The sequence below is a fragment of the Pieris rapae genome, chromosome 13, assembly GCF_905147795.1.
Source record: "Pieris rapae chromosome 13, ilPieRapa1.1, whole genome shotgun sequence".
Classification (NCBI taxonomy): domain Eukaryota; kingdom Metazoa; phylum Arthropoda; class Insecta; order Lepidoptera; family Pieridae; genus Pieris; species Pieris rapae.
The window spans coordinates 8961595-8987262 of NC_059521.1; the positions used below are offsets into that span (position 1 = coordinate 8961595).

Here is a 25668-nt window from a genome sequence, read left to right on the forward strand (position 1 = left end):
CAAAGAGTAATATAAGTATAGGAAAATGACAGTAGGCAGCTGCCCAACTGTGATTGTAATTCTCAGTGTATTTTTTTTATTGCAACTTGACAGCTTGATTTTGCTTTACTAGATCTGTTTGCTTACTTGACATAACACTTTGGAATATGGTATAGTGAAGACTATTTTTGGCACAAGTAATAAATTTTTAAATATAATTTCTTCGAATTTAAATATTTATTACTAAGTTAGTTTCCGTATGGTGTTTACTAGTAAGTCCATCTATAGTGCTCAAGATTTAGAGAAGAATAAAAAAAACACACAAGGTAACTAAATTATTCTCAAATCTCAAAAATTAAATGCTTGAAAAGTGCTTCATATTACCACAATTAATACAGATTTGAACTTTTTTTCTTGATTAAAAATATATTTTTGTTTTAAATCTGTACCTTGTACTTATTTTTTATTTTATAATTGAATCAGAAATTATACCAAGCTATTAATAACTAAAATAAAATAATACTATACTAATTTGCCTTTGAAAAACATTAGCTTAGAATATTTATATCATACAAAAATCAAATAATATTATAGATGGATGCAGAAGTGGTTAAGGAGAATGTATGGCAAGCGGGAAGTGTGAAAACAAGATGGGTTGTGCTGGCTGCACTATGTTCCTGTGTTGCAGTGTTGGTAGCTGCAGTGTGTGATCAAACCCTACCTACACCACTTGACCGGTCTGCACCAAAAGACCGCTTTATAGCTGAGATTGCATATGAACATCTGGTTAATCTCACATCCATTGGTCCAAGGGTAAATATTAAAAAATAATGCAGATGTTTCATGAGCTTTTTTAACATTGTTTATTTATCATTAAGTATATAAGACAACCTTCAGATTCAGAACCATATAAAACTTTGTTTCCTACCAAGATTGAATTCTCAGTAAAATAAAAAAAAAGATATTTACTTTTAAGTGGATAGTCATATCTCTTATGGCTTTGGTATATTGTCTATTGCTTAGTTGTTATCTAGATTTATATAACCTGTGTAGATAGATCAAATGCCCGGATTGCGAACATAGCTGGTAGCGCAATATAATTTGGTTCATATTGTGAAGCAACAAAAGTCATAATTACAATGGTAAATAATATAATCAAAATAACTTGACCATTGAAGTCCTAAGTGAAATTCCAGTTTCATACAATCACATCTGCATGTGTCATATGCAATCACAGATTTTAAAGGTAAGCTATAGAGGAACTAACTGGTCTGTTATTTGCAGGTAGCGGGCAGTTATGAGAATGAGGTGGCAGCTGTTAAAGTGCTGGTCAATGCTGCTCGTGGGATTCAGGCTGCTGCTTCAGCACACAATCGTGTTGAATTCGATGTATTTAGAGCTAGTGGTGCCTTTTCACTTACTTTCATTGATGGTAAAGTATTTCTTACGTCTCAGTGTTTATAAAGCTTACTTACAATACACTTACAGTCACAGATATAAAACTACAAAAATAAACAAAAAAACGCGTGTGCACAAAACAACTATGCAGCCGAAGTACTTTGAACAACTCAGAAAAAACATCACTTAACAAATATATAATTAAGACAATGATCTAAATAATTGTCATTAATAAAGAGTATATTTATATTGTTATCTGTAGCCTCAATAGGCCAAAACAATGGCAGGAGATTTTGTTATTTATTTGTTATAGAAATAGTTAATAGAGTTTTATTAATGAATTAAAACAAATTTCCAAGGTAAAGGCTGTGAAGTTTTTGCCACCCTTGCCTCTACAATTGTTATGTCCTGGATTATTTTTAGAATCAAATAATTTTTTGGATTGATTTTTGAGCACTAAATTATATACAAACCATTCAGTTCGCATCCTCCACCCAGTAGCAAGGTTGACAAGTATAGGTTGATAAGGGAAGCGGGAAATACACTGCCGTTACGATCTTTGTATTTCTTTGTACCAGTAATCGACCTCTAGGCCCGTAGACAAACCCCCCAGAGTTACGCAAAACTCCTTGATGTAAATCAGAAATCTTTTTGATTTCCATGAAAAAGAATCGCAGCAAGCAAAAAAATCGGTTCCCAAATTTACCGCCTTAAAAAAGTGCCGCCCGCCCGGCATTGGATTTTCCTATTGTTGGGGTTAATTTTAGTGTTTAAAAAAAGTCTAGAAACAATAACAAAAATTTTAAAACATCAAAAGAAACAAAATACATTTTACAGGTATGACCAACATATACCGTGACGTCCAAAGCGTGGTGATTCGCGTACGTGGGGCCGGGGCCGAAAGCCGATCCAACCGTCGGAGCGCCTTGTTGCTCAATTGTCACTATGATACAGTACCTGATAGTCCAGGTAAGTTTTAAACATACCTTATGTGGTCTATCTATACACTGATTTTTAATTCCATAGAATATTTTTTTGACATGTCAGAGATGGCAAGATGGATGGCAAGCCAAAAGGCACATTTTTTAATATTAATATAAGTCTGAACATACATTTTATTTGTTAGTCAATGTATTCAGTTTATTAAGTACGGTACTCCACATTAAAAGTAGTTTAACGGCGAGTGATAATTCCGCCCCTTTCCTCACAAACAGTAATAAACGCACAAGTAAAGATAACATTTTGTATTTTTAAAAAGGTTTACCTGGAATTAGTAGGCAGTGATGCCAGCTAAATAAATAAAATAAAGTAATTAAAGTTTATTCGAGATATTAAAATATTTGTTATTTTTGTATTAAATCACTTGAGTAAGGAAATATTTAGATCAACCTTTTTGTAGGTAAAACATAAAATATGTAGCATTTCACTTAAACACCCTCAAATGGGTAAATTTTTTACCTTTTTATGTGGAGAACTTTTTTAGTACCAACACTTATCAAATGTCAGAATTCTACGGAATCAAAAATGAGAGTATAGTATTTCTAAAACATTTTTTAATCACTGTCAGAATTTTAACTGACTTTCGGGATTCAGTTTGCCATGATGATAATAATAAAATATATTCCTATTTATTTATTCATATATAACATATGTATTTAAACTTAAGGGGTAAGAGATGTTGTTAATAATGAATAAATATCACAAAACTCGTCAGAGAACTACGGAATTATGAATATTATTCACATAGGTGTTTTTTAATTGTAGTTATATTCGTTAATAATCGCTGCTCAAAGTTCAGGTGTAAAATATTTTTATTGGTCGTAAACTATTTCTGTACAAACACTATACAATTATGCATAAATTGTATAATATATGTATATTTTTTCAGGGTTATAACAACTATTTATAGATTTTATGAGCGTCAAAATGTCTGTATCTATATCATTTAAAAAAAATGGTCGATCAGCTATTCAACCTTTAATTTCGATTTTTCAATAATAATTCTTTACTATTTTTTCCCTAACAAGAACCAGTTATCGCCTTTTTTTCATTTATATACATAAATCTAACCAAAAAACCTTTTTTATTTGGTGAATATTAAGTAACACACGGCTTAGAGTCGTTTATTAATTTAACATCATAACTAATACAAACTGTTTTATTTACTATATTACAAAAAATTAAAAATACAATTTCAATAGATTCGTAATAAAATTATAATACCAGAAATGTTTGTTAAGCAAAAAAAATCATCAAAACACAAGGTTCGATATGGGCACTTAATAAATGCGAAGAATTCGTTGGTTTTGTCTGAACTCCTGTTGGTTACATAAGAAATGGTTTATTAAACTCTTTGTAAAGGATTATCTATTCACTTGTAATTAAGTAACATTAATTCCCGATTAGTTAATGACTTAGGCACAGCGTAATGATCTTTTCAAACGGTCAGCTTATGAATGTTTAGTTTTTATAAATTCACAAAAAACCTAAAGATCTTAATCTTTATATAAAGCTAAATAATTTGTGGAACCTGTTAATTGCGGAAAGTACGGGATATATTTTTTGTTATGTTGAAATTTAATAGAAGAAAAATATAAGTTTTGGAAATATGTTGGAGACGAATCGATATAAAATCGTCTATCGGTTCTTTGTTACCACGCACCCTAACCCTAAGCATTTTTGGACATGTAGATCAAGAAAGTATAGAGCAAAGCTCATAGTGGCAGAGTAGAATGCACCAAACCCAGAGGCCGATGACCGATTACCTACTTACTGGACGGATTAAGTAAAACTCCTTAAGACCCAGGCGCGGCCACGACCACCATCTTTAGAAATGAAGAGTGCGTTTATAGATATCTCCTTGTTTATTGTTCATAACCACAGATTATAGTGTATAGCGAACGTATACGCTTATTTGATATTGTAAAAACTTTGTAGGACGGATGAAGTCAATGTAGTGATGTCCTACCTTAAAAAATTCGGTAAAGAAATATATTTAATTTATTATGAGTGCTAAGTATACTGGTTGGATCTAGACTAATCAACATGAAAAATATTACAAACAAAGCAAACTGTTGTGACTACTACACACAAGTACAATATTAATGTGTGAGTGAATATGATGTCAATACAATAATGATAAAAAAGTATTTGTATTACTATAAAAATGCGGCCTTTAGCCATTATAGTTAATCATGTTACTGTAGCAATTATGTGCATGCGCCGTAACTAACTGCTCAATGGAAGCCATAATTCTCTCAACGTGGTCAAAGAAAACAGATTTTAATTTTTAATTCGTTGTAGTAATAATATGTGACCTCCCATCGATGTATGTCTCCTCACCTCACAGCCTCACCATATGTTTTCTGGTGAGTGGAAATCTCTACTGTACCTACTACACGCAGAAGTTGACTAGGCATCTTGCCACGTATGATTATCCAGATCAGGTGCCAAGTTGATTTGTGCGGGTAGTAACGCGCCAATAAAGTTATTCCCGCTGTTATGGATATAGACTAAAGATCATCTAGCGTCCAGGAACAGTACCGTCCTCCACAACACGTCATTCATCCATGGCCACAAAATCGAATTCAAACTTTTTGATTTTTTCTATAATAAAATGATGCAGTTTTATCGTATTTTTATTACCAAAATAATGATCAATTAACACATTTAAGTCTGTTAGTATTATTATGGAATCTTACATGATATCGTGAATGACACGAATTCAGTAATTATCAATCATTAGTAACGATAAACTGACCTCAATCGAACCATTCACAGATTCCATTGATGATAAGGATTGTACAAACGTTGTTTGAATCGTGATTTATAAGAAAATTCTCTGTTGATACAAAAAAATGTATTCTCGCTTCTAACTTGTTTATTAAGCACGCGTTTTGCAAAAGACTTTGAAATCGATAGTTTTTTTATTCTTCATGTATTTAATTTTTGCTGAATGTACTGGATTTATACATAACTAACAATCATCTCTGTGGACTCAGTGAACCTGTGTTATATTTAAGATGACATAATGGACTCGTTGAATTTATCAAAAAACTTCCTTTCAACCCTGTAAATCATTTGGTTAAAAAAGTTTATTATATAAAACACATAAAATATTTTTGTACGGTTATGTTACAATACATCTATTCTAAAATACATGACAATTACGGAACATAAATTTCATACAAAACCATTCTTGAACTCTGACCTCAGTAGTCGGGATATCATTTAGAAGAATATTTTAAAGAAAAAATATTAAGCGGATCAAAAACTGGTTTCATGACGTAATAGTGTTTTTATTCGCGTTTTTACAAGTCTCCTTGTAGTTTCGTATAAAAATACTCGCTAAAATACATGTTTAACAATCCTTGCGCCATTAATCTTTATTACTTCATAAAATTTTATCAAAAACTTATCGGTAATATTTATTTATTTCTTTATTTCCTATTTTTACAGTAGCTTAATACTAATACAATAGAAAACTAAGCTAAAAACATAATACAAACATAACAAGTAAAATCTTAAAACCTAAACCATTTTATATCTAATTATAAATAATGCTATTCTTGTGAATTCAGCCAGTGTGCAACTAAATACATCTGTCACAAAAGCAATAATATTTAGGGTGCACAAAACTGTGCTTCTCTTAGTAATTTCACGCACCCGAGGCACTGCCAGCAATTGAGATCGCTTACCAATTTACCAAAATCGTAATATATTAAAGTTATTGTTCATAAAACTGACTTCCTCAGTTTCATCTTCTAAAAGTAAATAAAAAACCTTTGAGATCTGGGGTCAGTTCTGAATCTGTTTTATGATTATTTCAAAATCTAATCAGCAAGTAGGTGATCAGCCTCCTGTGCCTGTCACACGCCGTCTACTGTTTTGGGTCAAAGGCAAGCCTGTTTTCTCACGATGGGTTTCACCGTTCGAGTGAATGTTAAATGCGCACATAGAATGCAAGTTCATTGGTGCAAAGCTGAGGATCGAACTTACGGCCTCAGGGATAAGTCGCACGCTGAAGCCACAGCCACTCTCAAATACGGCCAAATAAAAAATTAAATGCTACTAAACAATCAAGGACTTTTCAAAATTTGAAACAGTTTGACAATTTTGAAAACCCTACATTCATGAGGCAATACTAAAGGCCCAACTCCTCCCCACTCTTTGCCGCCTAGTATTAATCGTTAAAAATATGTTTACTTTATTCGATTGGTATTTGGGTCCAGGTGCCAGCGACGACGGCGCTGGATGCGCTGTAGTTCTAGAAACACTTAGAGCCCTAGCCGCGTCACCACACCCTCTACGCCATGACGTGGTCGCCCTACTTAACGGAGCTGAAGAAAATATAATGCAAGCATCCCATGCCTTTGTAACTACGCACCGGTGGGCAAAATCTTTGAGGGCCTTTATCAATATTGAAGCCTGTGGCGCGGGTGGTCGTGAAGTTCTGTTCCAGGCGGGTCCGAACGACCCCTGGATGCTCGAGGTACTCCCCTGTACGTAATCACGCACGACGCATCTCACCTCACTTTTGCATGTTATCATTATTTGTCATATCTGTAATTCGTAGTTTTAGAACCCTGCTACGAGATTTTTCATTTTAACCATTATTTTCTATAGATATCTACGAATTTGCTAACTCGGCATTTGTATGACTAGTGTTGAAAGCTGACTGCGTTTAACATATGTTGCATAGATTAGACAAGCCGCTGGGCTTATTGAAAGCTGAATCTGACAGTAGCGATGTCGCAGTACTGTAGTTAAATCAGACATTTAATTTAATCTCTAGACAGTTAACTAAAGACCGATATTCAATCATTTCGCTAGCATTTTTAATTGAATAAAGCAGCGTCGAAAACGTTTAACTATCTGTCTGACCGAAAGCCAGCGTGTTGATTAATAATGTAAAACAAGATGGCGGTCACGACAACAGCTGATTACTTTTAGAGTCTTTCTTTTGGCAAACGTTGTGCAACGTTTGTTTGTTGTGTGAGTAGTTTTTTGTTTCAGTTTATATGTAGATATATAAATATGTTTAACGCTTCTGTACAATTACTGAAAAGCATCCATTACGGCTTTTTTAAGAAACGCTTAAGTCAATCAATGGCTTTTAAAGGGGACTGATAATTTATTTGTCAAAATGTATAATTCAAGGGTGTTTTCAGGGGGGGGGGGGGTTAACAGTCAAGGCCATATTCAGCGTTGGTTTAATTTTATTTGCACTTACTTTAACCACCTTTACGTTCCCATCTTTACCTTATTCGTTGGAGGACTTGGTTGGTAATTAACCTATGTATGCATTATAGGTATACGCGGGCTTAGTGCCGCACCCGTATGCATCGTCTCTAGCGCAGGAGTTGTTCGAGAGCGGACTAATCCCCGCTGATACTGATTTTCGAATCTTTCGGGATTTCGCTAACATATCCGGTGAGCTGAACATACACATTCTCTCTTTCGTTATCATTAGTAGGCGAGTTGGTGATCAGCATTCAATGCCTTCGACTTTCTCATGATGTTTTCAGACAAGGCAGATAGCAGTTTCAATTCTTTAGTTTAAAACTTTAATATTTATTCGTTACATTGTATAATAATAGTCTTTAGTAATTAAATTAAATTTCTGCGTCTCTCGCTGACGACTGCAGTAAAGACTAGAGTAGATGTAGTAAATTACCGTTTGTATTATTATTTTAATTTGCAGGTGTGGATCTTGCATGGAATAGCAATGGATATGTGTACCATACGAGCCTCGATACGGCGGATAGGGTCCCACGCGCCACCTTACAGCGCACCGGTGACAACGTACTTGCACTCGCGCACGGTACGTACAATAGAGAAACGAACACATTAAATTACAAGTGTTTATCAATTTATTAAATTAGTTTGGCTACTTATGAAGCCGCTATTTATGTTTTTATTGAGAAAAGTGACAAATAAAAAAATATATTACTTTCTATGAAATAGTTCTCAATAAAATTCGGTGACTTTATTCTCGTTTAAAATAACTATTAATTATTATGTAATATATTATGTTTTAATAGAGGTGATGTTATATTCAATTAAATGATATTTAAATTTTAATAACAAATCAATTAAAGAAATATAGTAGCTGTATAAGTATTTCCGAACCGATACAACGAAGAGCCTTCGAATAGTAAAAAACCGGCAACGCAAACGCAACCTCGTAGGTGTCCAGGGACGGCTGTTAGCACTTTATTCAAGTGACTCGCTTACTAGAAGCAGAACTGGAATTGCAATAAATGTCTATGAATTATATTATTGACTTGCGTTGTTTCTCTCGTTTTTTATTTATGTTAATAATATTAACAATTACCTGCAGGTCTGCTCAGTAACGAGCGATTGGAGGCCGCTGCCGAACGTACACGTGCACCCGTATACTTTGACGTAGTAGGCCGCGTAGTAATACTTGCACGGGCGCCTGCTGCCTTAATAGCCACAATCATAGCTTTGGCTACAGTTGTGGTTAAACTATACTTAAGCGCCACTCAAGCTAAGCAGCTGTATATACCGAGAATGCGGTGGATGCGGGTGGTCGGACGCGCGTTGGTGTCGGTGACGCTTGCACAGTGTTGCGGCCTCGCTGCGTCTATTGCAGTTGCTCTGCTGTTACATGTCGGTGGAGCCAGATTGGCGTTTTATTCTCGGCCCTGGCTTTTGATTCCGCTCTACTCTATTCCAGGTATTGTATTCGAATAGTCATTCAGCTCTACCATACTTCGGCTCGACCCAGGGTTCTTAAAATAAAGTGCATACCAATTCTTAAAAGTCGGTAACGTGTTGTGGTGAACGTCCATGGGTGGCGGTGTCATTTAACATCAGATCAGCTTTCTGCTCTGCATTTTTTTTTGGTTTGGGAGCGTTCAAGTTTTATTTTTAGAGATTCTTCACCCCCATGAAACGCGCCGTAATATTTTTCTGTACCCAATAGTAAAACGTTTCGTTATAGTGATTCATTAAACCTAAAAGTTGCTATTTATGTGGTGTGAAGTATCGGAAAGTCGAAAATACTTTCCATTCTTTCATTAAGGGTTTTTTTGTATAGTTCGTTATATATCACTGTGAATAATAAGATTCTCACAACTTGCTTATTAGTTTGAAACCAAATTTATTTATAAATGCCTACATTGTCAACTGTATTTACAGCCGTGGTAGCATCGTGGTGGGATGCCCGTCTGACGTGGGGCAAAGCGCAAAGGGGCGGGGGCGTGGCCACAATAGCGCGTGGGGAATGGACGCTAAGGGCGTGGCATGACGCGCTATGCCTCGCAGCTGCTATCTTACTTGCAGCCGGAGCTTCTTTGTAAGTATTTTACTGTTGAATAACATCGCTACCTACCCACTTTTGGTTAGTGGTTCCTACATATCCTTTCATTACATTCCTATCATTCCTCATTCCAGAGGTAGGACCTCCAACTATTCAAAGTTAAAAGTGTGTTCCTCCCTCAAAGGCCGGTAACCCACCCACAAAAATAGGTGTCCATGAGCTTCGATGACTGCCTTTTAAGCGTCCCGTAGGATCGTTAGCCCTTCTATTATTAAAAAAAATCCCGAACAAATCTATCTTTCCGGTCCGCTGCATGAATTGACCAGAACTCTAATACGTACAAAAACAGAAAATACCATTCTGATGAGACTGCTCTCAGGCAGTTCGACTTATTCGACACGTTTCGCCATATTCTGATCGGTTTGCTCATTTCTGTAGTAGCCAATGTTCGCCTACGAATTTTCCTGTTACTAACTCAACAAGTACACTTAATATTACAGTGTGTCCAGAAAAGAAAAGAAGTTAAATGCCGTGTGTATTACACGAACCGTTTGAGATAAATATTACGGCCAATAAACTATTTAATCATCCTAAAAGGATGCTTTTAAATAAAATCAAATCATTTGTTCCAGTTAGACCACCCAAAATGGCACTTTGAACGTTAAATCACTACATATTATAAAAAAAGTCGCTTTCTTTGTCCCTATGTCCCTTTGTATGCTTAAATCTTTGAAACTACGCAACGGATTTTGATGCGGTTTTAATAGATAGAGTGCTTCAAGAGGAAGGTTTATATGTATAATAACATCCATTAAATAGTGGAAAAGTACTGTTATTTTTGAGGTTTCTAATGTGATGTCGTAAATAATTACATTATTTCCGCTTATGCAAACGCAGGTTGAACCCTACGAGTCTTATCAAACCCCGTCATCGCACACCCGTGCGAAGCCGGGGCGGGTTGCTAGTAAAATATAAAGATGATTCTAGTTGCCCCTTCCAGAAGGTAATTTCGTATGGAGAAGAATGGGCAAGAATCTTTACACCTTTTAAAATAGAATGTACAATATTCGTATACATTAGTTAAATAATTATATGTGAAGACAATGTACTCCCAGAATAAAATTACTATACATATATTGTATTGTTAAAGAATTAAATACTAAAGAAATGATGCATTATTCAATTCACTTGGCTCTAACGTTTACGTTGTTTGCTAGAATTAGGAACTAATGTAATCTTATCATATTTATTTCTAATTCATATTGTAAACATATAATTTTTCCAGAGGACTACGCAGTGCTTTTGTAGTATTTCTGTGGACGTTGCCAGCGGGCGCGGACGTCATTTGCGTACTTCTTGGCGTGCAAGGAGCTTCGCGAGTGGTATGTGGGGCGTTCGCCGCTGCATTACCCGCGCTACAGACCGCATACCTGGCCCTGGCGTCTTTAAATATGTTTGTCCCAGTTATGGGACGCGCTGGGACTTCACCACTCCCACCAGATGTAAGTTTTTATTCTTTGGATTAAGCTAGGCCTAGAGTTATGTTTACTTCATTTTACTATGATTTCTAAAGGATGTCGTAAGAGTATTGTTAACATAAAAAATAAATTTATACACTTTTGCACAAAAAATGCATGATTTTATTTTTATTTCAACCCATGTTAACATATTTATCTTCTCAGAATAAATCCACTAATTTTTGTGTTTGGGGCTCAGATTTCTGTATCTGTTTCATGATTATTATTCATAATTTAATCTAATAGGCAAGTAGATGATTCTGTGCCTGACACACGCCATCAACTTTTAGGGTCTGGCAAGCCGGTTTCCACACGATATTTTCCATCACATTTCGAGCGAATGTTAAGTGGGCATAGAAAAAATCTTATGGGATGAGATACGCACACTGAAGCGTAGACTAAAATCGCTCTTCTATTAATTTTTAATTTTAGTTGAAGTACATGTTACGTATACGAAATCACCATGAAAACACTCATTTGCCGGTGTGGAGTTCGTACAGTATTATTATTTTTTAGAATGTAACTAATTTAATGCGCCCAATGAAAGTCAAGTATTGGAAAGTTTGACATGTTCAATGGGTTAAGTAATTGGGATTCTGTGCATTTATTAATGATAATAGATAATAATAGTGATTTAAATTAATAGAGGTTTGTTTCTAGGTGATAATTGCAGTATTGGTTGCTGCTCTCACGCTGACATTGTTCAGTTGGATGCTGCCTCTCGTAGTTGCTGCTAAGCAGCCGCAAAACCTGGTAATTGTTAATATTATTAAAATATATCGGTGATAAAAATCCTGATTATTTTAATTTCGCAGTAAAGTAGTTAAATCAGAGAGTTAATTGAATCTCTTGAAATAACTGTATGAGGTGTGCAATTATTTAATCAATTACCATCTCAAATTCGCAATATTGGAGTGTTTGACAAATTCAAAAAGGCAGTAAAGATGCATATTATAATGAACACAGTTGACTAAAATTAAGACGACTTATACGTGTATCTCGCTCGTATAAATACATATTAATATTAAGTTTCTCATGTAAATAAAATATATTTTTTTGTAATGAGAAATAAAGTTCTTTAAACATTAACTTTTTTACTGCGACATGTACACTGAATAAAACAAAAATTTTATCAATCAAAATAAAATATGAAATAACTTTCATATAGCTTATAAACAAAATAAAAAGAATATTACAAACATTTTACACATTCTGTATCGTATAATAAAATTCAAATACGTTTTTGAAATGTTTATTTTTATTGATTTCATTCTTGTTAGGAGCGCGATAAAGAAAAAAAAGGATTTACGGTTTAAAGTATATAAGTGCGTACCTTTGTAGCAATGTTTAAATATAACTATAAAATAATCACATTTATTTTTAACAATATTAATAAAAATTAAATTCATTGATTACAGATACGGCTCGGCTGGGCGATCACCTTGTGCACTGTTGTACTTGTACTTTGTACTCCACTTGGATTTCCATACAGCGAGGCACGACCTCAACGTTTCATGGTGTTCCACACACGACGAACGGAACACTCACAAACGCCCAGAGACACATTATTGTATTGGGTTCCCGCGTTGGACGCGAACACGCCACAATCGGTATACGCGCACGTGCCCGAAGTTGCGTATGCGCCCGCCGCCTGTTCCGACAAACTCTACTGTGGGGCCCCGTACTACCTCCCCGTTATATCCCTGGTGGCCCGCGGCTATGAACTACCAGCTCTGGAGGAACCGAAAGCTTCACTCAACGCCAGCGCCGAAGTTATAGGCGAGGGACCGTCCCGCGATTTAAAGCTTAAACTGCACGGCCCCAACCATATAGTCGTCATTTTATCGCCTGTTACCGGATTTATATCGTGGTGTCAGACGGGGGAGTTTAGAATAACCCCGCAGCCAGGTCCCGAATGGCAAAACAGGCAGACCTATTTCCTCTCCCTCCACGACGCTCTGAGTCCGGCCCCGTGGGAACTGTTATGTCGCATCGAGTCTCATGGGAACGGCTCGAAATGGGTAGATATATCTGTGGCGGGTCATAGTATGTCCGGTGCGTTGAAACATAGCGAAGCGCATGCGCAGTTGTTGTCGCGTTTTCCGAATTGGTCCGCTGTTACGGGTTGGGGAGTACATTTACATCTCTTTTCGCTATAGAAGTGTTAAAATGACAGAGAGTGACATATCGCTAGTATTTACTTGTCTTGCCTCGGATTGGACGTTTCAGTGTTAGAAGTCGCGGTAAATTAGGTGTAGGGGTAGTCTTGATTACCCCTGATTTTATAGTTTAATGATTTTGTGTCTATGAAACTAAAAGTTGATAGCCTAAACTGTGACAAGTATTGACCATCAACAAAATTGTATTGATAAAATTCTTTAGTCTTTAGGTAACAGGAAATTAACCTCAAATAAAAGGATACAGAAGTTAGTCAAAGTTGACAGTAAACTCGAAAACATAGTTCAAAAAAGGAAGCAATATTTTTTTTATTATTGATGTTTTTATCTGTTGCAATTTTAATTTAGTAATCTGTGAAAAGTCCATTATATGTGTCTAATATTTTAAATAGTAGACGTACCGTGGTACTGATATTTTTATAGATACATATAATTCTATGTACAAAAATGTAAGAAATATTTCTCATGTGTCAATTGTCAATTAAGAATGTTAATAAATGCCAATAAAATATGATTGACCTGTAAATGTTCATTCGAAAAAAACCGCGTTTAATTATGACAATTATATAATACTTGTAATTCCAAACTTAGCTCAGTGTGTGTGTGATTATAACAAAGAAACGTTAATTATCTGTAATTACGCATCAAGTTTAATGCGTACTAATGCTAATTTTCCCGCTAAAAATTTTAAATTAAAAAATCCATTTTTAAAACCCGCGAAATTGCGTCCGCGGCAAGATGGCGTCGCCACAGACTAATGGTAGAAAGTTTTCTACGTTATAACATGTTAATACGTAAACGAACATTCAGTTTTCTATGTGTTCATTATTATATGCGATTACTTAAAAACGCTTTTTAAAGCAATGTTTTTAACAGATAACTTTAACACTTTATTTTTCATTATATCGTTAGCTTACAATATGTATGTATTATGTGGTGAAATTCGTGTGGCTCTGAGTACTAAGGGAATACAAATTAGTAGTAATTTACGTTTTTATCTGACATATAGTGTATTAATTTAACAGACGACTTATATCACTAGAATCCCCATATAGATTATGTTTAGTAAAATTACACCAATATTTTAAGTAGGTAATAAACATAGGCTGTGAACTAAGTAATACTAAGTAAGCTTATTATTTACTTTAATAATCGGCTACTTAGGGCTGGTTTCAGCCTTTATTGCCAAAGAGAATTATAGGCGTTCTTTGTTGTACTGTAGCCGTCCATTTTGTTGTTGCAATTGTGAAAATCGTATGTAACGTACAGTAATATTATAGGCACGTAAGTCTAGCGCTGGCCGATACGTGGAGGAGACTGCTGCGCATGTGTACTATGGTGCGGGGGCCGGATTTACTTCTGCGCCATAACGTCCAGCGCTAAAGTTTCGTGCCGCTACTTGTATTATGAACCAAATGGGTCATAGGAATGAAATTAAAGGTAAATAATAGGGATGCATCGATACGCCTCTTATAGAAATATCGCCGATACCGATACCAAAGCTTATTGAATTAAAAATTTAGGTAAAATATATCAAGCCTGGTTTAAAGTTTTTAAGGTTTAGTTATTAAAATTAAAAAAATGAGAGTAATAAATAAAATAAACAGCTGTATAAAAAAATTGTAAATCTGTACTTTATTTTATTTGGTTTCGAAAAAATATAATATATGTAATAACGATACTAGTTAAAAGCGAACTAAAGTGTCTAACGAAAAACAAGATGCGTGTTTACGTTCATTTTTAAAGTGAAAAATTTGAAAAGGCTTGTTGCATCGGTAGTTAAAATATCGACGATACTGATATAATATCTAACCCGAAGTATCGGCGATATATCGGTACCGGTATCGAAATGCATCCCTAGAAGATGTCATAAAAATGTGCCACCATTGCACGTTGAAAATGTTGCACTGTATAAATACAAGAACAGCAAAAGTCGCACAACATATTTGATCGATTAACTCCATATGAATTGAAAGTGTTTTTCACAATTTACAAATTTAATTGGGAAGCGTTCAAGTATTACGTAACGAATTTGGGGGGCATTGGCTTGTAAAATGTGACAATGCATTACAAGCCCGGAGGGGGGGGTTGCATTACAATGACCCCATTCTATTAAACAGGTTACATGGCATTACCGTGCGTTACTCCTCCCTTGCGTTGCATAATACATGAACAATCCGTGTAATGTATTCGACCCTAAAATTGTTGCTGGAAGATCGGTATCGTCGATACCTTTCGTTTTTGTTTGATGTGTTTTACCTGAAATGCACAAATAATTAATATGCCTAAATTGATATTTAAATAGTAATAGGAATATTTTTTGTCGTGTTGGTATTTATGTTGCGTCAACATTTTTATGACACTAGCAAATAGAGTAGCTTTAGGTAGGTGAAAGATATTTTTAAATTATTTCAGTAGGTGCTGTATTAATCTATTACAAACATATAAAACATATTTCTATAGGAGAAGAATTTTATTTTGCTCACCGTACACTTCTTAATCAGAATCTTATGCATTGGTTTAGTCAAAGCGCCTAGCCATTGTTCCGATTCGCGGAATCCAAAGTAGCCATGCTGATTACCACGGAAGTTGGTGATCAGCATGGCTACTTTGACAAGGAGATGGCAATATAAGATACCTAGATATTTTGTATGTAATGACGATCCCCTGTGCACTAATGGACTCTCTTTCTATGTGCGCATTACACATTCGCTTGAACGTTGAAAGTAAACATCGTGAGGAAACCGGCTTGCCATTGGCAATTTAGATTAGATTATTATTATTATTAGATTAGATTGACAAATGATCATGAAACATATACACAAATCTGAAACCTAAAACGGTTGTAGCGCTGCTGATTTATTTTATTTCTATTAAACATTGGTATTATCACATCCCCACGTATGATTATTTCTCTGTTATTTATTTATGATAAACTTCGAATTCTCTTCGTATTTTTGTGTTAGCTAGATGAATACAGTAAATATTTAGGTTCTCAATTTATGTTGGTATTAAATGAATTTTCGAAAATTGGATTTTTCATTCTACCCAATAATTTACAGTGTTTATTTAATCACAGTATCATAAACTCATGTGTAAAAATTATTATTATTACATAACTTCTCTTGTAATTGTAAGTGTCTATAACTTATACATAATAGTGTCAGTTCATTTAATTTTATTCGATATTGAAGAAAATTGAAATTAATTACACTAACTTATAAATAAAGTTGAATCTTCAGAACTATTTATTCGACCTTGACCCTCGTCAGATTATATGATGATAATAGTGGTACCAATTTCCTGCATCTGGTATAATACGTAAAGCATATTTATTTATTTACGCCTTGTGAATGCTAACTGAAACTATTATACAAATAAGTGATTTTTATAAAATTACCAGAATACCATTATTAATATTTTTATCTACATTTTTGCATTACAAATCACAGTAGGTATATAGTATATACCCCCATATTCGCTTCTCAAACAGATCACACTTCAGCGAATACCTAGTCTTGAAAAATATTAATATGCGAGCAGCTTGTGGACGCTGGACTGAGCGAGTCGAATACACGGCAAAAAGGTTATTTTTTCGGCGTCAAACAATTGTGATAATTGTCCCGAACGTAGAACGGAATTGTCCTCATAATCTCTTCCAGAAAGAATTCACTTGCAGTTTCATATTACATTTTCTTTTAAATTTATTTAAAGCTTAAGTAAGCCAACGCGGGGAAAACCCCGCGTTGGATCTGTTTGAAGTATTACTCCATGTTTACTCTTTTTCGTTTATTTATATTAGTTTACAAGGACTTGTTAACGTAATGGTAGCTAGCCCTCCTACGAAATTAAACTGGTTGCAGACCAGATAGGGCAGAATGGAAGGGTCTGGATGCCTCTCAATCGCAATCTCATACAGTGGTATTTAAAAGGAAGAAATACATTCCCACTCCACTTATTTCATTTGAAAATCAATTAATCAACCTGATAGATAAAGCAAAATTTAGGTATTTATTTAGACAACCGGCTGAACGGAATTGTCCATTCTCAACACATCACCAAAAAGTGTGAAAAAGGTATTAACGTTCTAAGAGCAGTAGCGGGAGTTTGGTGGGGTGCTCACCCCTCTTCTTTAAATATATTATATAATGCCTGAGTAGGTAGGTAGTCATATGGATTATGGTATGTTTGTTCTGTATCTCTTTAACAACTCAGCTGCTGAGAAATTAAACAAAATTCAGTATAGATGCCTTAGAATCATTCTAGGTGTAATGAAATCCTCCCCCACTAATCCTTTGCAGGTTGAGTGCGTTGATCCTCCTCAACACATCCACCAGCAGTATTTATGTGACCGCTTTGAAAGCAAGATGTTACAGCAGTCATCCCACCCTCGTTGGCATAGATTAGTCCAACTATCACATGCTCCTTGCACCCGCAACTCCTCTTCCTATCTGCTAGGTAGTTATCTAAAGTACACCAGCCTCCTTAACCTCCTGCTATCTTTTCCAACAAATCCCCAATATTCTACTCCCTGGTATACAAACCTTCCATCATCACTGACCTAGGTTTGATCAAAAGAGCCTCAGATACCAACATTACATTACAAAGCTATATGAATCCAAAATTCAAATCAAATTATCTGTTTATTTATACCGACGCATTAAAGCTGTCTCCATGTGGCTTTGTTGGTGCTGCCTATCGGGTTTCTCAGTATAGAATTATCCTGCAATTTAAATGTACTTTCGAGTTTTCAGTGTTCACAGGAGGGGCCACTGCTCTATTGGAAGTAATCCTGTTTGCACACTCCCATAACATAAAACAGACAGCTAAGTTGTTTAAAGTTATTTAAAGTCCATTAAAGAAAACATTTCGCAGCAAATCACGTTTTCCCACTATACTAAAAATCAGCGAGACTGCTCTCTTGTAATCAAAAAGGATTGTCTAACATTCTAGTTTGGATTCCTAGCCACTCAGGTATCCCTGGAAACGAGACTGCTGATTCATGTGCCAAAGCAGCACAGCAGTTGAGTAAGGTTCTCTAGATCATTTTAAAAATCCAGCACAGGATCTTTGTGCCCCTGCAAAGACATATCTTGACAGAACCTGAAAGACATTTTGTCATGACTCCAAATCGGTTACGGGGAAGTTTCATGCTTCTATCCAACCCAACATACCAAGACAATTACTCATATTTGTGTTGTCTGTGCTGTCTTCAAACTATCAATCGAATTTCAACTATTTTTTTAGGTATTATTTTCTCCGATCAATCTCTTTCGTGCCTTCTCCATCTACACGACACTGGCGAAGTACCTTGTGCCCAGATGGCACAAATAAAAGCCTTAAAAAAGTTTTTTACTTTCTGTTTCTACAATCTACATAGACTACTGTTAAGGTATCTTGTCTAAGCGCGCTGTCAGTTGTCAAAGACTTTTTATTTACGAAATTATGAATATTAAATTTTTTTGCCGGATTTCAGTTCCCACGGGTCACGGCGTGCCGCCCATTTACATGTTGTCTGAGTTTTAAAGTTATCATTTTCGTTAATATAATTAAAAAGGTTAAATTAAATATACAATAACAAATGTAAATTTTCAATTGCATCTATCTGTTTGGTTGCTTCGCCGAAATAAAGACTATGTAAGTAATAAATTTAACATAAAAATATCAATTACGTTTATTATTATTATTAAACATAGTTTTCAATTTAATTCGTTTTTATAATATCAGAACATACACTCGTTTAATTCATTATAAATCGGCATTTATTTAACCTAACAAAAATTGTATGCCTAGTTATTTTTAATAATACAATGCATTTGGTAATCATTATATATACAATGTAAATTTAAAAATATTTATTTTCCAGGTCTCTTAATCATAGCAACTTAGTTCAACGCACAATTGACTTAAATTATGCAAATAAGAAACGTACAGGGTCTCTGAGATGGATATTTGTAAATGCTATATTTCTTTTAGTATTTACCTATGATTTGTGAGTATAAATATTTTAAAATTAATATAGTTAATACATTAATAAATGATTTGTTTGTCTTTCAAACCACTGAAACATTTAAAATAAAAATTGGTAATATTTAAAAATAAAAAAAGTAAATTTTCTCACATTAACTTTAAGATTTGAGTTTTCTGAAAGGCTAGAAAGTAATTTAAGATGTGATTATGTGATGGAGCCTTCATTATATGTTCACAAGCTCAATAACTTCTTTGTTCTTAACAGTACAATATTACAATTTGATGAGAATGTTTACAATTTTGTAGATCATGCAAGTGTCCAGGCTACACATCTGTATTTCACTACATAGAGATGGCTTGTGCGGGTGTGGTTGCAGCCAATCTTATCCAGCACCTAATTCGACTCTTGCCACGCCGGGCTCCACCAATCACACTCACCCGCAACCAACAGAAATTATTAGGACTCCAGCAAAGTGATCTTGGTACATATTATGTCGTTTTTGGGACCTTTTTTCTTTAATAACCTTTGTCCAATTATATATAAATTTTATAATTTAGTTCTATCTTCTAACTAATTAATTGCATTTCTAATATATTTGAGATTATTTCCTGAAAGATGTAGAGCTATGAAAGGTGGCCACTGTATTATTATAACACATAATATAAAACAAGGTTTATTAATTGTTTCAGACTCATCATTTATATTGTCAGAGAGCTTAGATAGATCAGTTAATGAGAGTGCAGCTGAAGATAGATGGGTGGGGTCTGATGCAGACTTATCTCTTTCCCCAAGGTCCTGGTCTTCACCTACTACCAGTTCTCCTAATCGAACGTCACCCTCTGCTACCCCACCCTCAACAACACCGCCGTCTTACTCACCTAAAAGATCCTTTTTTGACATAGATAACAACAAAGACTGCTTTATTGCTGACAAAAAATCCCTTGATAAATTTCTGAAGTGAGTATAACTTTATTGCAGTTTGAGAATCGTTCTACTTAGCTATTAACCAGACAGGCACTCTCAGCATTTCACCACTATCTGATTACATCACAGTATTCAAATTATTTATTAATACATTTGTTCAAAAACTGTATTGTAAATAATAGACTAATAATGTTTTAAATGTCCCTTTCATTATTAAAAACAGAGAGATTGAAACCTGCACTACAACAGAGGGAGGGCGCAATGACAACTCCTGGAGTGCAACGGCAACCTCCCCTCCATATGCTGCTGTCACTCCAACATACCAGCTTGCTTCAGTTGATACTGGTAAGTTTATTTGTAGATTTTTAATATTGGACTTCTTTCATAATCCATTTTGATAGTGTAAAAATGTCAGTATGTGTACAAGCTAACGCAGAATATAGAATATATATATATATAATGCTAGTGAGTGCCGTAAGTAAAAGTGGAGATTTTTTTGTTTCTGCTCTGTTTTGGCTCTTACTAATAAGACTATCACTGATCTGTTTTTAATATTTTTTATGATCATTATGTGTACTAAAATGATTCTGCATATTATCTGTAGGTCGCAATGCATCAACAGAGGAAGGTGCAATGGCAGGAGCTCCTCAAGTGTGGTGGCAGTTGGACTTGGACCCACGTCGACTTACACAGTTCAACCTTAATTTGCGATTAGTAAGTCTTAGTACCAGATCTTACTACTTTTGGTTAGACATATTAACTTGCAACTAATAAATAATTTTTCTATTATAACCTGAGGCAGATCAGTTTTTTGTTGTCTTATACGAAGATCACAGTAAATTTAGCTGTCTTGATCATGAACGGTGGAACATGAAGAGCCGTACTCACATACTACTTTATCTACAGTGGATCCACGTGACAATCTTAGCCCGACTCTTAGAGGAGCTACGTCGCGCAGACGAGACCGTCCGTCGTGCAGGGGTGGCGCCAGCTGGAGCGCTATTAAGTGGGCGTGTGCCCTTGGATCGCCTTCGCAACTTGCCCGACCTAGCGCCATTACTGCCCTTCCTCGAACCTTTCCCCGATCAGCGGTATCTGATGCGACGCCTTCGGGAGCTGGCTAGTGGTGAATGCATGAGTGATTACCGCTGGAACACAGGTGGCGCCGACTGGGATGACGCAAAGCCCACCGATGCAGAACTAGTGCTGCATTTAGTTGCCACTTATCTGGACGTTCAGGGTGGTGCTAGCGCCCGGACGGGCCCGCGCCATGTCGAAGGTGGCTGGGGTACAGAGGAACTGGGGATAAGGCGGGTAAGCACTAAGCCGGCCCATTACGCCTTGTTATTGGGCGGACAGCGTATTGAGGTACCGCGTGGCCGCAACAATCTCCTGCATACGCTGCTGTGTCTTCTGGCCGCCGCAGCCAGACGGACTCCACCTGCTCTCGCAAGGTTGCATCTTGGTCCCGCTGGGCTTAATATGCTATGGATCATTGGACGGTGATCAAATAATGACTTAGTGTTAATTAGTCAGATCAAACAATGACTTAGTAGTTATAAGTATTTTATTAATAAACTTTTCTTTTTAAGGTTAATATTTTTACTCATCTAGTTTGAATAGTTTCTCTTACTATTGTTTTTTTTTAATTAGCCATGAAAGGAGGTAAAAGACTATATACATATATAAATTTTAATTGTACATACATCAACAATTGCTTCTTTTTATACTTCTAAAAAACAAATGTATTTTAGATATTTTTGCATGATTATAACATGTTAACTTAAAACAAATAACTTAAATACTTTATAGATATTATTTTGTGTCATTACATCAATCCTAAAATACATTTAACAAGTTGAAGTTTGATAGATGAACTGTGTAGAACAGTGATGTGAAATATTCATTTTTTTATGTTTTTAATGACAATAAAAATTATTTTTACCTAACAAGTTAGTTATCTAATATAAAAAGTTACTCCAAAGGCGACAGTCAATGACATGCCAAACATATAAGATGGATGTAATATCTATTCTTTTAGTAGTTCCATGTATTTCTAAAGGATTCAAATAAAAAGAATAAAACAGTACAAATTTTTTATATAATTTAAAAAGCATATCAAAATACTATATAAATATCTTATTATAAAATAGTTCTGGATGAGAGAAATTTACTGTTAGTTTTCATCATTTAAGGTCTGTGTATCCTCCAGGTACTGTCTTAATGCAGACTGTAATGCATCAACAAAGTTAAGTAAATTTGTTTGTCTAGTGGCGTACAATGCCCGTGCTAAGAATGGTAGGCGTCTTAGTGAACGCGCCGACATTTTTGCGGCGGCTGCTGCAGACGCTACATCACGTAAACGTAATGAAGAGCGAGAACCTTCAGTGTCTGAAAAGTTGGCCGTCTCTAACACTTGCAAGCCAAACAAAAGTTCTTTGGGAATAATTATTTCATGAGCCATTAATTCTTCACAACACCCCTTAAGAATTTCATAGGCAGCACGAGCTGAAGGAGGCCCCACCAAACGTTTAATGTCAGCCCTATCAACAAAAGCAACATCAATAGCCCCGGTAACATTGGATGTAGTTAAAACTAAAACATTGGGGTAACGTTTCAGTCTATCTAATTGTGTCAATATTGCATTAACAGCTCGAATTGAATCTGAAGGTTCAAGACCAGCCATAGCTGCACGGCGTGCATGTGCTAGTGATTCTATCTCATCAATCAGGATGCAAGCAAGCAAACGTTTATCCTCAGCTATTTCTCTGATACGATCAAATACTTTAGCAACAAGCTTTCCACTTTCAGAAAACCATTTTGAAAACAGTCCATGACCATTAATTTCAAGAAGGTGAGCTCGTGGATATCTGTCAGCCATTCGTATAGCAAGTTTCTGAGCAAGTGCACGACATAAGCTAGTTTTTCCTGTTCCAGGTGGTCCATGAAGTAATACCACTCTGTTACAGCCAATTATATTAGGATTTACACATCGGTCGGAAAACTCAAAAGCAGTTTCAACAAAACGCAATGTCTCTTCTTTTAGTTTTGAATCATAAATTAGGCTTTCCCACAGTCCATGAAACTCTTGAGTTGGAAGTGCCCATACGTCTGCCGCATGTATATCTTCACCTGAAGATTCGTCCGTCATAGTGTCTGTCTGAGATCCAAATGTATTTAGCGTATAAACGTGATAAATTATTTCACAATCTGTCATTGTTACTTCTGTATCGTGTCCAATATTGCAAAAAGTTATGGAGAAAACATGACTTTTAAGCTCTTGACCTTCCAAATCTGTTTCAGACAAGGTCATACCTGGCTTTAATGAAATGAAATTGCTTAAATAGGAATGCACAATTTCTGTTATATGTTCCACACTAGCGACGCTTTGATTTCGTTTTATCACCTCAACGTGCAGAGGTATACCCATCATTTTGACTTATAGCTATTGTTTTCAATACATATTACGCTTATATATTAGTATATTTAATTCTTAACTTTTCGCACAGAGTTTAATTTATTTTATTAAAAATTAGAATACAAAATAGAATAAATAACTGCCATTAACGTCAATAGCACAGATCAGGAAGATCGAGCTCCGTAAGTCCGTAGTAGTTGCCAGAATGCATATATTTTCTTCCTTTCTTGACGGATACTTTAAGGTCTGTGCAGTAAAGAGCTTATTACACCACGCGATATTCGGACAGTCTTACTAAGATTCAGCCTAATGTAATAAGAGTTAGGCAGTTAGCCTGTCTAATTAGACCGACCGAATGGATTCGGCGGTGCTTACTGGCTTACTTGCTGAATATCGTGTAGTGTAATAAGACTTAGCACGCTAAACCATTCAGTCAGCGCGCGGCAGTCGCAGAGCAAAGACGTTTGTACATGTTTGTTTTCTGTGGCCGCGTGCACCATGGCGTGTTTGCAAGAAAAAAAAGTACTTTGGAATGGTTTTTATTTTTTATAGATAAAGTTAGCCAACGCTCGACACACTGATACATTGTTAAAAACAAACACGAATATTAAATTTAGAAAGAAGGTTCGGACAATCAATCTTATTATAGAATATCTTAGCTGCAAACGATGTGTCAATAAATTTAAATAAATTTTCTGCGATTCTCTAATGACATCATACTAAAGTGTGCCAGCCTGGTTCTGTTCTGGATTTGTACCGAGACATGCCATTTTTATTGCCATATTGAATGTATGGAGTATCTATTAAATTACATATAATAATATAAATTACTAATATAACATTTTAATAGTCATTCAAACTCGGCAACTCCTACTCTAAGGTAGTTTCTTAAGTCACATGGCGACATCCGTCACCGACTACGTACGCTTTGCAAATGAGTTAGCATGCGGTATTCAGTCCAGTGTAATAGCGAGCTTGCTAATTAGATTTTAAGACAGTCTGAATATCGCATAGTGTAATAAGCACTTAAGAGTTAACCCCTTCCTGCATTTTGGTACAAATATGATCCACACCGTTCTTTGATCAATATTTCCTGTTTGAATAAATAAAACTTCGTTTTCTACAAGAAGGATCATAAACGGTACATACGCTTCCATACTAAATACTAACAACACCATCTTTGAGTAAATAGCTGTACTAAAAATGAGTTGCAAGTTAGAAGGACATATTTCGACCGGTGCCCCGCGTAAGTGTCTTTTTAAAATTCGTTTAAAAATAGTTATCATCCCAATTTCTATTAGTAAAAATACGTAACGTTGGTGAAATATTACAATTTATCTGGACAAGGTAAGGTTTTCTGTATTTTTATGATTTTACTCTGCGAAAATGTTATTTTAAGGTTTGGACTAAATATGAGCCAACATGCAGAAATATTCCTTTTACTGTTGGTTTATATTTGGTACATTATGCATTAACGTAATACTTGCGGACTGTGGTTTTTTATTTCAATGAAAGGCAGCAGGTTCGATTATCGCATAAAAAACGTTTTTTTATTATTAAAGATATAGAACATTTATTTTTAACATCAATAAATACCTATGTGATTCAGGCTGAATGCAATCTAAATGAACAACACCCCATTCGGATGAAATACTAAGAGACTAAATTTTTAGATTCATATTGTTTTGTTGTAGTACATATAATGGACCCAATAAAGTTTTATGGTGGTGTACATAAATACCATCATTCAAAAACTTCCTAACGGCACCACTGATGAAAAGGTTTCTGAGTATGATAACTACAGAAAACGGGCTAGGAATCGGCCAACTATAATACTACCTGAATCAGATTCTGACATGGAAGGCGACATTCCATTATCAGAACTTACCAGTACCAGTTCACGTGCTAACAGAAACGCAAAAACTAGATGGAGGGACAGCTTTTTAGAGAAAACAGAAACAGAAATTCAGTTCTGAGGCAATACCAGCTTGCCTGCT

At 35.3% G+C, this 25668-nt stretch overlaps 3 protein-coding genes across 3 annotated transcripts; 2 read left to right on the plus strand and 1 right to left on the minus strand.

Annotated features, from left to right (window-relative positions):
• Positions 1-60: 60 nt before the first annotated feature.
• LOC110995522 (endoplasmic reticulum metallopeptidase 1) lies at positions 61-13644 on the plus strand. The gene is made up of 12 exons (XM_022262726.2): positions 61-305; positions 574-792; positions 1264-1411; positions 2215-2346; positions 6609-6868; positions 7689-7809; positions 8081-8200; positions 8720-9079; positions 9544-9700; positions 10950-11166; positions 11842-11934; positions 12600-13644. The coding sequence occupies exons 2-12, from the start codon at positions 574-576 to the stop codon at positions 13338-13340; spliced, it is 2568 nt and encodes an 855-aa protein (XP_022118418.2). The 5' UTR covers positions 61-305; the 3' UTR covers positions 13341-13644.
• Positions 13645-18801: 5157 nt separating this feature from the next.
• On the plus strand, positions 18802-21844 carry LOC110995534 (transmembrane protein 209). The gene is made up of 7 exons (XM_022262740.2): positions 18802-18995; positions 19225-19350; positions 19635-19810; positions 20019-20286; positions 20477-20598; positions 20858-20967; positions 21160-21844. Coding segments are annotated over exons 1-7 (1404 nt in total). The 5' UTR covers positions 18802-18993; the 3' UTR covers positions 21760-21844.
• Positions 21845-22336: 492 nt separating this feature from the next.
• On the minus strand, positions 22337-23864 carry LOC110995535 (pachytene checkpoint protein 2 homolog). The gene has a single exon (XM_022262741.2). The coding sequence runs from the start codon at positions 23684-23686 to the stop codon at positions 22430-22432; it is 1257 nt and encodes a 418-aa protein (XP_022118433.2). The 5' UTR covers positions 23687-23864; the 3' UTR covers positions 22337-22429.
• Between the last annotated feature and the right edge of the window lie 1804 nt (positions 23865-25668).